General features: G+C 39.1%; 1 protein-coding gene across 1 annotated transcript in view; it reads left to right on the top strand.

Annotated features, from left to right (window-relative positions):
* Positions 1–6,773: 6,773 nt before the first annotated feature.
* Positions 6,774–16,359, top strand: part of LOC141356602 (adhesion G protein-coupled receptor E3-like) — a 30,442-nt gene continuing 20,856 nt past the window's right edge. The window contains exons 1-2 of the mRNA XM_073860137.1: positions 6,774–6,893; positions 15,100–15,275. Coding sequence (XP_073716238.1) covers positions 6,788–6,893; positions 15,100–15,275 — 282 coding nt within the window. The 5' untranslated portion in view covers positions 6,774–6,787. The remainder of the gene's footprint in view (positions 6,894–15,099; positions 15,276–16,359) is intronic.

Raw genomic sequence — 16,359 nt, 5'->3', positions numbered from 1 at the left:
AAGATCCTGATCCATATTCGGCCACCAGACGAATGACATAGCCAAGCTTTTCATGCGTGAAATACCTGGATGGGCTAAGTGGACCTCTTCTAGTACTCTAGCCCGGCCCTGAGGCGGTACTACCACTCTCGAACCCCACAGAATGCAACCATCCTGTACAGACAGTTCCTCTTTTCTTTTCTCATAGGGTGCCATGTCCCCATCTTGAGTTGCGGCTGACCAGCCCTGCATTACAAATCTTTTAACTTTAGACAAGGTTTTGTCTTGCTCGGTCCAAGCTTTTAACTGTCTTGAGCTTACTGGTGAATCAGCTAGCGTTTTAAACAAAAAAACTGTCTCAGGAGGCAGAGGGGTGGACGACGGAGTGTCTGGGAGAGGCAAACAACTCAGTGCGTCAGCATTGGCATTTTCTTTTCCTGCCCTGTATATAATGTGGTACTGGTAAGCAGATAAAGTCAACGCCCACCTCTGGATGCGAGCAGATGCCATGGAAGGAATGCTCTTATTCTCACTGAACAAACTCATCAATGGCTTATGGTCTGTATAAATGGAGAACCGACGACCATAAAGGTACTGATGAAATCGTTTCACTGCAAATACTATGGCCAGACCCTCCTTGTCCAGTTGGGAGTAACCCTTTTCTGCCTTTGTCAGCGTCCTCGATGCAAATGCAATGGGCTTCTCTGAACCATCCTCCATAATGTGTGATAGCACCGCTCCTATGCCATACGGCGAGGCATCACAGCACACAGCAAGCTCTTTCTCTGGATCAAAGTGTACTAAAACTCTGGCTGACTGCAGCAGGTCTTTAACTTTATTAAATGCTGCCGTCTGCTCAGCTCCCCACTTCCACCTGCAGTCATGATGTAGCAACTGGTACAAAGGAGCCAGAACAGTAGAAAGAACAGGCAAAAACTTGCCATAGTAAGTAACCATGCCCAGGAATGATTTGAGCTCGGATACATTTGTTGGCTTGGGGGCATCTCTGATTGCCCTGACTTTCTCTGGCACTGGACAAAGGCCTTGGGCTGATATTTGATGTCCCAAGTAGGTTACACTTTCTGCCTGAAATGTGCATTTACTCTGTTTCAGACGAAGGCCTGCTTCCGACATCCTCTTTAACACCTGTTCCAAATTACTGAGATGCTCATCTTCTGTTTTCCCTGTGACCAAAATGTCATCCAGGTACACAACCACGTGAGGAATTCCCTGCAACAAGTTATCCATAGTTCTTTGGAATATGGCCGGGCTGGATGACACTCCGAAAACCAGCCTGTTGTATTTAAACAAGCCTTTGTGGGTATTAATAGTGACGTACTGTTTAGACTCCTCCTCCAGCAACAACTGCTGGTAAGCGTGGCTCATGTCAAGCTTCGTAAAAGTTTTTCCTCCAGCCATTTTTGAAAACAGGTCATCTACCCGTGGAATAGGGTAGGCCTCCACTTTTGATGCCTGGTTAAATGTTAATTTATAGTCCCCACAGATGCGTACTGTGCCATCCTCCTTCAATACAGGCACGATTGGGGCCGCCCAATCAGAAAACTGAATTGGTTCAATGACTCCAAGTTGTTGTAGTCTCTCTAGTTCTTTCTCCACTTTATGCCTCATTGCGTATGGGACAGTTCGGGGTTTGAAAAACCGAGGAGTAGCATTTGGATCCACAGAAAGTTTTACTGTGGTGCCCTTCAAGGTTCCCAGTTCGTCCTTAAAAACGTCTGAGTACTTTGCAATCACCTCATTGGCACTTCTCTGACGTATTAGCTTGATTTCACCCCAATTTAACTGAAGTTTACTCAGCCAATCCCGCCCAAGTAAACTCGGACCCGCCCCCTTTACTACAAGCAACCGAGCCCCAGCCTCTTGACTGCCATATGCAATATTTACTGCCATAGCCCCCACTACTGGAATAATCTCACCAGTGTATGTTCTCAGTTTTATGGAAGATTTGAATAATGCCGGGGACTGAGCTGTAGGCCAAAGCTTTTCATAGGTCTCCTCACTGATAAGTGATGCTGAAGCCCCAGTGTCTATTTCCATTCTAAGACTTGCTCCGTTTATTTGAATAGTAGCAAAAAGGGGTTCTGTACGGGCGTCTTGCAGATTAAACATTGAATAAGTACAGGACTCCTCCTGTTCCGTGTCTATCAGGTGATGTGCAGTTGGCTTAAATTTTCTCGCAGCCTTTGATGGATTTGTTTTAACTTTATTCCCTCTACACTTCTTTGCTAAGTGCCCTTTCTTGCCACAATTATGGCAGACTGTCTCTTTAAATTTGCACACATTTGCATAATGTGCTCCTCCGCACCTGTAACATTCTACTGTCTTTTCCTTTACAGGCTTACTGACATGTAACACATCACTTGCACCAGCACCTGCACTGCCATTCGCTTTCTGAATGTCTTTTGCATTGTTTGCTGCAGACTCCATTCCTTGCGCAATTTCCAGAGCTTTCCCAAACGAAAGCGTTGCTTCGCTGAGCAATCTACGTTGAATTACGTCATTATTAACTCCACACACCAAGCGATCACGTAGCATATCCTCGAGTGTCAACCCGAACTCACAATGCTCCGACAGCTGGCGGAGTTCAGCCACAAACTTAGAAATGGAATCACCAGGCTTACGAAAATGACTGTGGAACTTAAAACGTTGCACTATCACTGAAGGTTTGGGGTTGTGGTGATTCTGGACGAGTGTAATTAAATCTTTGTATGGCAGCTCACCCGGCTTCCGCGGCGTCGCCAAATTCCTCATAAGTTTGTAAGTCTTTGCTCCACAAACACTTAACAAGATAGAGCGCTTCTTATCTGCGTCCGCAATCTCATTTGCGTCGAAGAAATGCTCCAAGCGCTCCGTATATTCCAGCCAGTCACCATTTTCCTCCACAAACTCTCCGACTGTTCCAAACGTCGCCATCTTCCAGCAATATACTATCACAGATGCAGACCGCTTCAATTCGGCAGTTGAAACAATACAGTGAGGGTTTTACTTTGCATCCTCATCGCCAAATATGTAATAAACTCAAACTTAGCAGCGTAAACAACACACAACTACTTGTACTTCGCAATGCACTGACGTCACACACAGTACAGGCTTTTCCTCTTAAAGGGGAAGTGTTCACATTAACTCACATGAACTCTTAAGGGAACACTACGTTAAATCACTTTATAACACAAACATTCTACACCAGGGCTATTCAAATCTTACCCTGGAGGGCAGGAGCACTGCATAGTTTAGCTCCAACCCTAATCAAACTTACCCACCTGTGATTGTGTAGTAATCATGAAGACCTCAGGGTTGGAGCTAAACTATGCAGTGCTCTGGCCCTCCAGAGTAAGATTTGAATAGCCCTGTTCTAAACATTTTGAGCTGAATTGAAATACAGTCATATTCCTATCTTACCATATCTGCGCTGCTCGCCTGACCAACGGTGGGCTCGGGCTGCCGGAGGCTGGCGGAGGGCTCGATGTCTAGCGCCGGTGCTGTGATTGGCTGAAGCGCTCGGGGGCGTTTTCACGTGTCCGTGGCACGACTTTCTTTTTCGTGCCAGTTTCACGTATTGGTTACTCAATTGTTTTTCCTATTTTCTTACCATTGTCGCTTGGGATTGGGGTTAGAACAACTTTCTGTTACATAAAATGACATCCTCACCCTAACCCAACTCTAACCCCAACTCCAAGCAAGAACAATTTAATTTTCTGACAAATAAATGTATACACAATGTCATTTTAACCCAAACCCAACTTTATCCTCGCACGAGAATAGTTTAAAAATGTGACAAAAACCACAAATCTAACCCCAATCCCAATCGACAATGGTTTGAAAAAAGGAAAAAAAATTGAGTAACCAATCCGTGAAACTGGCACGAAAAAGAAAGTCGTGCCACGGACACGTGAAAACGCATCACTTAAATACTCGAAACGTTTCGAGCTGAATTCAAAAACAGTCTCATTCCTATCTTACCATATCTGCGCTACTCATCTGATCAACGGTGAGCTCGAACTGCTTCACTGCAGAAGCTGCCTTGGAGGCTCCGCTGAGGGCTTAAACCAGTAACGAGCATTTTGATTGGTCGTTTTGTGAACCAATCACATTCTTTCTGCCCTCAGAACATGTTTGAGTAAGGAAAACTCCTATCTACCCAGCGCACCTCCTGCTGAAAAACTGTGCTAATTAGCAAATCCAGGTGATTGGAACAAAATACTGGAGAGGACTTTTACTCATGGCACATGGATTGTCCGCCTCTGCCTGTGAGGCTGTGATAGGAATGGAGAGATGGAAAATGAGGGGAAAACAAGGAGGAAAAGACAAGAACATTAATAGGTGTTGTAACATATTAAGATTATGTTCCATATGTATCTACTTTTAGTATTGGTATTAGACTACTTGTTTTATACATTACATATGCATTCAAACATCCAAAAACATTGTAAAAATTACATATTTACATTACAAAAGAAATCCATCCATTACACTGTCCATCATATTCTCAGCGGTCTCCTCTTGTCTATCATAACAGGCTAACGTTAGTTTAAGTTACACTTTCGCAGAGTTCTCTCTCGCGAGCGTGCTGCCTGCACGGTGAACGTGACTTTCCTCCAATGATGGGGAGAAGGGGGTGGATTCACTGGGATGTTTTTACGAATTACGCCACAAGCACCTTTTTTGGGGGTATTGGCCACAACGGTAATTCATAGCCTGTCGTAAACTAAAAAAAAAAAACCTGCTACATGGTTTTGGATCATTGACAACAAGTCTTAATTTAAATATGTTTATAAAAGAGTATTTGTGACCTACACAAAAGTGTAGCCTACAAAAATATGCTGCCAGTTGTGATGCTTGGCCCTAAAGTGTTTTAATGCATGTGTGGTACCAATCGCACAGTGAAATTGTGACGTTTTCTATGACGCAGTTATGCACAGAACAGATTGTGCAGGCAGCACGGATCAGATATTGACACTCTGGTTGAAAATCTGTTTGTGTATGGTGTGCAGTCTTGACACATCATGGCACACCACACACAATAGGAGCAAAACGGTTAAATCTAGGATTTTTTATCCTCATGTTTGTGGTCTATCACAATTTGAAAATCTTATAAAATTTAAAAAATCTTTTGGTGTGTACCCAGCATAAGATTGGGACAATATGTACACCCAGCAGAGTTGATTTAACTCTGGGGATTTTGCTTTTTACAAATCAGTGCAACAATGTTTGTTAATGATATCTTTTTGAAGCTTAGCCATTTGCTTTTAATTACTGAATTAGGATGTGAGCAAACTTTTGGACATGGTCTTTATAAATTCAAACTCATCATCCAGTGACACAAAGAAACTAGCGTCAGATGTGGTAAAAGTCAGTGAAAAGCTTGTCTCCAAGTTGGTGACGCCAACAGACACCTATGCCAATGTCAGTTTCACTCTTGAGTCTGTAGGTAAGAGAGACACAACTAAAACAGCACACTTTTGCTCAGGCCTATGAAGTGGGATTTTTAACATGCTATAATAAATTATATGTGTGGTATTTTGAGCTAAAACTTAACATAAGCACTCTGAGGACACCAAAGACTTATTGTTAATTTAAAAAATATGACCCCTTTAATGTTTATATATAGATTCAGCCCTGAAGGGGGCGCTAAATCATTATGTTCTCTGACTCTGAGGTCAAATCCGATGCCAAAATGCGTTCCTGTAATAATTATATATAAATATGTTGGTAACACTTTCCAGTTGTATCTTTTAAAGGAGCCATGTCACAAGACATTTTTAAGATGTTAAAGGGGTCATAGCGTGAAAATCAGACTTTTTCAATTTTTAAGTGCTATAATTGGGTCCCCAGTGCTTCTATCAACCTAGAAAATGTAATCAAGATTAACCCAGTAACTTTGTTTGGGTAAGCCATTTTCTGCAAGCGTGTGAAAAATTAGGTCGTTCAGATTTTGCCTGTTTTGTGAGGTAGGTAGTAAGGCGAATTACAATAATACCGCCCCCTTTATCTGCAATATCCAACCACAGCACTGCCATAGTGCAGAGAGAAAGAGAGAAAGTAAAAAGTACTTGACAGCACAATTGAGTTTCAATTACAACAAACCACCATCATTGTGATCAGTGTTTGCACTTCATCCGCTCATTTGCATTTTAAACGACACACCCAAAAACGGCTCACTTTTGCTCAGACCTACAAATGATCAATTTTTACATGCTATAATAAATTAGCTGTGGAGTATTTTGAGCTAAAACTTCACATACACACTCTGGGGACAGCAAAGATTTATTTTACATCTTAAAAATATCTCATAATATGACCCCTTTAAATAAATCTTTGGTGTCTCCAGAGTACACATGTGAAGTTTTAGCTCAAAATACCATATAGATAATTTATTATAGCATCTTAAAATTGACAATGACATTGAAAATGAAATTCAAACACTGATCGCAATGATGGTGGTTTGTTGCAATTAAAACTCAAGTGTGCTGTGAATTATTGCTCTCTCTCTCTCTCTCTCTCTCTCTCTCTCTCTCTCTCTCTCTCACTCTCTCTCTCTCTCTCTCTCTCTCTCTCTGTGCACTAAATGACAGTGCTGTGGTTGGATAGTGCAGATTAAGGGGGCAGTAATAATATAATAAAAAATTCCCACATGCTTGCAGAGAATGATTTACAAAAAAACTGTTACCCCTTAAAACATTTTTTCATGTTCATGTAACTGAAGGCTCATGTTATCATGAAATAACCTTTGATGTTTTGGATGACATAGAAATTTGTGTTTCTTTAAAAATCAGAGGCACAAGTCTTCATGGTTGGACCGCAGGCCACCTTAAATAAAATCCCTGAGCTCTACACAACAAATGCTTCTATAGACATTGATCTCATTGGGATCGCCAAGAACAACAATGGAACAGGTATGCAAAAAAAAAAAAACTCAACACAGCTAATAACTATTGTTCCAAGACATTGTCCGAAAGCAGGTGTATATGGTTTCATTTCATCTGTAAAAATAAAATGAGTTAATTATATTCATAAAAATTGTTAAAGAAATTTCCCTGAAGATATTTTGGCTACATCCTCACATCCTTTTGGGCATCTTCTCATCAAATGTATTAACATGTCATTCAGGATATTCATGGTAGACAGTTTCCATTACTCTTTCTTAAAATTGATTGGTTATACAGACAGATATGATAGAGAGATAGTTTGGCACTTGGATGGACTCATCACCTAATTAATTTACTAATTAAAAGTTTATTTTCTGTCAAAAATGTAAATGAGATCCAGCACTTTCACAGCAGTTTGTCATTAAGGAGTTTTAGAAACTTTGGACAAAAAATATCCGCTTTATAATTGGGACGCACAAACATCAAGAATCAGAGTATGAATCTCAATCATGGTGACAATTAAATGAAAAACTTCATGTTGCAATGCATGCTGGTTATCAACAAATTGTGTGTTAATGTGATTCTTGTTTGATTGTATATTGTTATATTCTGTCGTGATGCACTATTTTGTATGTTGTTGTTTTCTTACCTCGGGACTACAGGAGAAAATCAGCATTTATGCTATAACCTGGGTCATTTACAGTCTTTACAGTAACGTTAGACTGTTCATTAATGTGCACTGTCCCGACTAAATAAATAAATAAATAAATTACAAATCTCATTCAGGACTCCCAGCATGAGGAGCTGCAGCATGAATAATACAATTTTATTTGTAACCATGGTTGAGATTCATACTCTGATTCTTGATGTTTGTGCGTCCCAATTATACAGCGAAATTTTTTTCCCAAAGTTTCTAAAACTCCTTAATGACAAACTGCTGTGAAAGTGCCGGATCTCATTATTGACAGAAAATAAACTCTTGATTACACAATTAGTTAGATTATGATCTGTACCATTATGTACCAAGAACAACAGAATTACACTATTAACTTGTAAAACACATGTTCATAACAAATGGGGTGTATTAACATAAATTTAATACAACCAGGGGGAAACTAGCAAGCAAAAGTCAAGGTTCAAGAATCCAACTAAAACAAACACTAATCACAATAATGGTGACTTAAAATGAAACAAAACATCAATATCTAAACATAATGGGCTCTATTATACACCCGGCGCAATGCGCGACGCAAGTGTCTTTTGCTAGTCTCAAGCCTGCGCAAATATAATTTTCACGTTTAGCGCCACTTGTTAAAATAGCAAATGCATTTACGTCCATGAGCGTTCTGGTCTGAAAGCGAGGTGTGTTCAGGCGCATTGTTGGCGCGTTGCTATTTTGAGGGAACTATAATAGACTACCCCACTGACCAACAAAAACCTGGTCTAAAGTCTAAAGTCAATGGCCCAATATGTTTTTTGTTATTTAAAGAGTGCAGTAGTAATATGCGCCTATGAACGGGACGACAACGGGGTTTGGCTATTACACACGTGAATGCGCAGCAGCACAAAAAATGCTTTTAAATATGAAAGATTAAAGGATTGAATGTAAAAGATTATTATTGAGTCTCTTGGACATAAATGAGGACCGATTATGAGACGTTAGAAGGCGCAAAGAGCTGCTTCACCTCTAGCCTGGTAAGTAAATAAATGCTTTGCTTTAAACAAAATGCATCCATTTTTTAATGTTTTTAAATGCTACCTTACAGATTTATTGTACATGATAACACTGTACCTGTGGATATGGTGAGATGAGAAACATTTTAAATAATGCTTTGTAAAAATCCCATGGCGCTGTTCTAATACTGAAACTTCTCTTGTTTGTATTTTTTAGAGTACAAACCTTTGCTTGCATATTTGAAATTATTTTATGAGATTACAATGATTATGTAGGATATCAATACATTTACAGCAATTAAAAGATGACTGAAATAAACTTATTCTAAAGGTTTTAATCCAAAAAATGTAAATTTCAATGAAAATGAAAACAACAAATTTTTTAACATTATTCTTAAACTGGGGGTCTTCTTCCTCCGCTTAGTTTTTCAGTTTACAAAGTCCATCATTTAAATAGGGATTAGACATAGCGCCAGCGCAACTGGCTTTTAAAGGGGATGAGAGATAAGACTCTCATTGGTTTATTGCACGTTAAGCCCAAAACACACCCATTACTCATTAGGGGAATAGGTACAACGCTTTTCGATTGTGCGCTCGGCGCACAAACCATTTTTCTCGTCGTTAAAGTAGCAAAAGTGGCATCAGACATACCCATTTAGACCGTGCGCCGTGCGCTTTAGAAAATGCGCTTAGATCGTTAAAATAGAGCTCAATAAGTGAATTGTGTTTTTTACAGAAATATATGAACTGAACATTCAGAAATGTTTTATAAAATAATAAAATGCAATGTTTCTATATCATTTACATAACAATCAAACAAGTCAATATAACAAACTGTTGTTGTTTTAAACATTGTGTGAACATTAAAACATGACATTGTCATAACGTTTAAAAATTGTAAAATTTGTAGTTGTAGTTCTGCTCATTATCACCAGGTCTCTTTAATAATCAAATAATCACTCAAATGATTTCTTAAGTATCTTATTAACTCTAACACTGCTTCGGTGTTACTTTTAACACCCTGCTGGTGGTACCCATATAAACACCGAGCCGGTGTTAATTTAACATCGGGGATTTTGCTGTGCAGATTACCAGTCCAGCCCTGGAGCTACATGAATGTACATGTTTGTATTTTTGAGAGAAAAATATTTGTGCAGGGTTTTTAAAAAAGCTAAATTTTTAAGTTACTGATATAAGTCCACAAAACCAATACTAAACATGTTTTTACAAGACTAAACAGAATCTAGTAGTCTAGAGTTTTTTCTTTAAAACTATGTGAAAATCATTCTGCATACTCATTCACATAAAACAATTTATTGATTTAGAAATTGTAAGACACTTTTTTGTTAGAGGGGGCATATGCAAGAAGGATTGATTGACAGCTAAGCAAAAAATGCAATGCAAAAAATGCAAATGCAATGCAAAAAACACATGCTCACACAAACACACACAAATTTGGCAAATAAAATCAGTCACAAATGCAAAAAATAACACATAAAGGGGCCCTAGCCAGCAGTGATTGGTGGGGCCAATGAAGCCCCATATGGGCTTGCAATATGGGACCCCAAGTTGGTCTTGCACCTGGGTTCCATGCTGGCCCCATCTGACTTAGCCCACATGAACCTTCTGTAGAATCTAAAGCCAATGTGGACTAAACCAAAGCCAAGCGTGGGTGTGGTTGGGTTGAAGAAGTGATGAAATTAATTAGATAATGAAGAGATGAATAAAGTGATGATTGACCATTAACGATAAACACCTGCTGAAAGAAAGATGAACAAGAAGAGAATAAAGACAAGAGACCAGAGGAACCACAACAACTACAAAACATAAATAAACATTTCTTGGTGGAGCCAATGTAGACAACAAAATCCCCAGTGTTAAATTAACATTAACACTGCTCAGTGTTTATATAGATCCACACTACAGAGTGTTAAAAAAGTAACCAGCTTGGAACCCGGGTGCAAGACCAACTTGGGGCCCATATTGCAAGCCCATATGGGGCCTACATTGGCCCCACCAAGCACTGCTGGCTGGGTTATGTCCCTTTTTGAACAAGCTAAACTTTTCTAATTGAGCACACTTATTTATTTTAATCAATCCTTTAAATTAAATATTCAGATTCTAGAAATAGCTGTGTACTTCACTATAATAATTAATAGTTTTAGCTACAATAACTCCACAATACCTTCAAATATCATCTTTAATACCCAGCATTTACAACTGTCTCTTATTCTTATCGTATTCATATTCATACTTATATTCTCACTCATATTCACATACTTTCAAACTGTATTCCCTTTCCACAGTTTTAAACATTCATTCACTCCACTAGTGTAACACAACACGTCTCTGTGCCCTCTGCAGAGCCACAGAAGAAAGACACACCCACTACTCACTCAGCCCCCATTTTTCCTCATCTCAGATGTGCACTCACATACTCATGCTAGTACAGACACATACACTCTAACACAGAAACAAATACAATTAATAACACAAAACTGTACTTTACCTAAAGTACCTTGCTAATTTAAACAAAATAACCACTACACTTCCTCAACGTGGTTATACGACTAAAACAACAGAACCATTGCACTTCCTCAACATGGATCTGAATTAAATTAATATACCTTCAATATCGATATGATATTGACGTCTAAGTCATTCACTTCCCCAACAGACAATAGACCTCTATGTCATTCACTTCCCCAACAGACATAGACATATGCAACCCTGCATACAAACTCTTACGTGTTCCCTTTCACTTAAACTTAAAAATAATCATCTGTTCTAATACCATCTACCAAGTACTGTTAGTAACAAAACAGATGAGTGCATGCACATATTTCCTTTGAAAATGAAACCCTTTATTCTTATAATTTAGTCTAATAGCCTTTCATTTGTTCTATTTATTCTTAAATTTGGAAGAGCAGTTGTGATTAATCTTACCACCACGAGCCATCTCAGGTGAACAATACAATCTTTGAATAAGCAAAAGTGCTTACCTCTTTTTTTAGGTGGCCACCTGATTGTATTGCCCATCGAGAAGCCAGCTGTGGTCTCTGGTTCTGTGCTCTTTTTCATGTCCCATCTGGGTTGCCAATTGTTGTGCTTTTTTCCAGCCCCACGTTGGGCGCCAATTGTTGTGGTTTTCCTTTTTTGGTTCTTTAAGAATAAAATACTCAAGCCGTAGGTTTCATTTTCAAAAGATAGACTTTTATTAACCAGACAAATAAAAGCTGAGCAGTCCTGCAAAAACTCCAAGACTCACTGAAAAACTTTCCCCTGTACCACAGTATTTAAGCCTGTCTTCGCACGCAACCCATGACCTTTACATTGATCTTAGCATATGCTTCTATTCCCAAGGGTTTGTAACATGAAGAAACCAGTGGCGGCTCGTGACTTCTCATCCGAGGGGCGCGAATTCAAAATAAGTGTTCGGAGTATCATGTGTGTGGTTCCCTTTTCCAAAATATGTGTCATGGGTGTGGAGAGATCATGTGTTCATCACGTGTTTTGTCAAAATAAGTGCCTGCTGCACTACCGTCAAAACCGTTTATGATAAAAGAGACACTCATGTTCCAAAAGGCACTCCCTTAACATTAAACTCTGATTAGGCATGAGATTATGCGAGTATCTGGCAAACATGATCGTCTCATTTATCATAAACCCTTTGACGCGTCTTATTTTGGCATGACACGTGATGCACACACGATCTCTCAAAGCGCAGAACACATATTTTGAAATTACGTACCACACACATGACGGGCTACATACATGTTGTGACGAACTTCGCATCGTGCGCCCTCAGAAAAAGAAGTCACCAGCCGCCACTGGAAGAAACATATGGTTTATATCATATAGAAACACATGGTGGTCTCATTCCTGGATCTGTAGGTCTTTTGTCCCTACCCTCAACATGTAGACCTTCAACATGTACTTTTAGAACAAACTGCAATGCATGCTGGTAATTTTTCTACACACACAATGGTACACTGTAGAAAAACATAAAAACATAATGGTGAAGTATTTGATACACATATTCGGATTAAAACAAACCTCTTCATGATTGACTGAAATGCTCGGGGCATGGGGATTGCCTTCCAGGCAGCGCTGCCTTGAAGGCTTCGTTGAGGGCTTAAAACACCAACGAGCCAGGAGCTCACCTCCTGCTGAAAAACTGTGCTAATTAGCAAATCCAGATGATTGGAACAAAATACTGGAGAGGACTTTTACTCATGGCACATGGATTACCCACCTCTGCTTAAAACATTTATTTTTATTATGCTTTATTACTTTAAGGCATAAATTAAATTTTAAATATGCCATTTTAGTTTTGTACATTAACAAAAAGCTTGATTTATAATAAAAGACAGACAAAACTTCACTGTCACAAGTCATCTTTATCTAGAGAAAAAAAGCAATTCAAAACAAATGCTATTACATGCTATAGCTTCCTCAAAAGTATAGCTTATACCGAAGTTTATTCCCCAGTAAATGCCCACTGGCGTTTATAATATAAAGTTGACATGATATGTAGGCTATTATAAAGATTACCCTATTATCAGTGCTTTAAGTGGCCCAAAAGAGGTGCCGGTACTCTATTTTTTTTTGTTTTTTTGCTGACTCGACTCCTATATTGAAGGGGTTTTATATTCAGCAGTCAACAGACGACCATGTAAAAAATAATAAATCCTTTTTTAATTTTGTGTATTTGCTTGAGCTAGAAATAGCTACTGAACATAAATAAAATGTGCAAAAGGATTTTTAAAAAATACCATTAGAAAGAGCTACTGTAGAAAGAGCTTTTGAACATAAATAAAATGTGCAAAAGGTAGATATGTGAGTAAAATTTTCAGCATGGTTAAATGCTAAAACTAGTTGTTCAGATAGAAAGAGCTTGAAAAAAACTTTAAAATGACACCAAAACCATGTCTATGGGGTCAATAATAACAAAATACTGGCCATTTGAAACTCGAAAGTAATTTATTTTGTCCCATTGTTTTACATTTTGCGGATGGTAAAACTACTGTGCACGTCGTTCAAATTCATTGAAATTTCGTTTACTTGTAGTTTAGCAATTAAACTAAATGTATATTAAAATTTCAAGAATGTTTTCTGCACATCGCCTGAGGAAATCCGAAGTTGCGTCGAGGGGAACCAAACTGAAAGCCGCGACAGCGAAGATTATCACGTACCTACAAGGCTTGCGTCTGACCTGCAGCTATCATTCTGGCTTGGTGTAATGTCAGCGAGTCCTCTGATTCTGAAGGTGTTCTTTTACTACTCAGAGTCTAAAACAAGGAGGGCATATTACGTGTTCATTGTATTTTCATTTTAACCGAGCAGCTATGGTTGCGCGTTTCACACACAAACACACACCTCTCCAGAGCACGTTGACACTGACTGAAGGACGCATGCGCTTTTAACTTGTAAAGGCAAGGGTGTATGGGTAATGTAGTCTCTGCTCTCGGTGGGACGAATTAGGAAGCGTACATTAAGGGCGCTCTGAAAAGCAGCAGCGCAGCCAAAGGATTAAATTAAACCTCTGATTTTAAACAGATGTGCAAATGAGCGTTCCGGTACGCTAAAAGCACGTTCTGGGCGCACGGAGAGGTGGTGGTACGCTCAAGAGCTATTTTTAGAAGTGGCGGTACTGAGTACCGGGGCGTTCCGGCCCACTTAAAGCACTGCCTATTATTGGTAATTTTAGATATTATAAAAACATGTTTCAAATTAGGCTATTATAACAGAGTTTTGTATGCAAACAGCATTGTTAGTAGCCTATACAGTTTATTTATTTAGCATTTTTACTCAGATTGCATGTGGTCTATAACCAAATTATCATGTGAAAGTGTATGTTCTGCTTTTTCAATAGGTTGTCTCAGTTCATTTTTAGCATTATTAATCGCAGGGATATTCAATCAGTTTAGTACTATAGATTTCGTGTTCTAGTTTGTGCTCACCTTTTTTTGAAAAGAAGTCAGTCACAAGTCATTTTCCCTCGTTTCCTTCTCCTGTCTTTCCTGATTTAGCTTTCTTTGAGACAGACAATTCAACCGCAACGCAGAAATTTGGGCTCCATCAGATGCTCAAAAACGTAAAAAAAAATGCACTTGCAGATGGACTAAACCATTTGGCACATTACCAAGGGGTGGGAGCATGAGACTTTAGATAGTTTTTACTTATACAAAATGTAGTCAGTCCAACAGTTATTCAGCTAATATGCTAACTTTACATTTCATCTGACATTCATTATGAAATTTAATTAGGAAATGAAAATATCCAAGTAAAATAAAATATATTCCAGACTTTTCCCTTGAGGCCCTGGTAATCAGTTATGGTTTTACCCCCAGTCCAACACCCCTGGTGATAAGCAACCATCAGCAGAAACATTATTCAGCACCTCCTGTATATGTGTGGATACTTTCATGTATGTAGTGGGGAGGGGGTGTCTGTCTATCCTGTATGTGTACAATACACCTGCAATGTTTAGACTCACGTTGCATTAAATTTGTCAAATAAATAGGATTGTCCTTCTCTGTATCTGTTGCAGGATCAGCTGCTGTGGCTTTCATAAGCTACAACACAATGGAGGACCTACTGAAACCAGACTTCTTCAACACATCAAATGACACAGTTAACACCATGATGTCCACTGTCATCTCAGCTACTCTTCCTAAAACCACCAACACAACCCTCACCAAACCAGTTAACTTCACCCTCAAACACACCAGAGTGAGTTACTCTCAATGGCCCTCATTTATCAAAAGTGCGTACACCAAATTTCTGGCGTACACCCAAAACCACGGTGACTTTGAGATTTATCAATATGGACGTTGGCATACGGCACGCTCAAATCCTACGCCAACTCAGGAGGTGGTGTACACACGTTTTGGAAATGCGGAGAAAAACTATTCCTAACACCACAAAACGCACTGACAAACTAAAAGATATGATATGTCATGCAGAAAAAAATCTTGGCCATGAATGGTCTTTTATGCTACATTATGGAAACTTTAACAATTCGTTTTCTTATTTAGTCTAAAGTATGGCCATAAATTTAGAATTTGTTCCCAATGTTCAACAGTTTGTTCCTTGGAATGAATAATTATAATATTTCGTAAATACTATTACAATTATTATTATTTCAAATTATGAATTAGCCTAGTAAAACATGTGGATGTCGTGGAAGCAAATTGTTAATTTTGATTATATCCAGAGCTCCGTATCAAACTGGATCTAAAGCCCGGAATACACTGCACGATTTTTGTCCTCTTATAAGATTATTACCTTATCACACTGTGCGACATGTATCGTTTAAACTCGTGTACGAGAGGCATGTAGACTGTACGATGATGACACGGAAGCTTCGGCGGCTGCGTCACACGTTGCGCAACGTCACCAGCATGCGCTCGTGGTAAACAAATACCGGCGCGCAGGTCGTAGCAGCAAACACACTGTGCGGTGATCATGCCGAATTTCTGACACTGCCAGAAAACTATCGTAGGCTATCTTTGGACGCAAGACCGGGAAAACGGCCGTCTTTGAACCTCTCTCACTGTACGACATAGGACCACCGATGGAGAGCCACGATCACAGAAATCGCGACGATAGTTTCACGATGGCAATCTTTCGTCTGGGACAGCCAATTATCGTGCAGTGTATCCCGGGCTTAAGATAAAGCTAACAAACAACTGTATGTTAATACAGAACAACACACTACAGAAGTTTACCACACCATTTTAAAATATTATTTAAAAAAAACTTAACCGAACCATTAAGCAGACATAGAATTTAAATGTAGGCAACAGTAAATAAT

This window comes from Misgurnus anguillicaudatus, chromosome 3, assembly GCF_027580225.2.
Source record: "Misgurnus anguillicaudatus chromosome 3, ASM2758022v2, whole genome shotgun sequence".
Lineage (NCBI taxonomy): Eukaryota > Metazoa > Chordata > Actinopteri > Cypriniformes > Cobitidae > Misgurnus > Misgurnus anguillicaudatus.
This window is presented reverse-complemented; position numbering and strand designations above follow the sequence as displayed.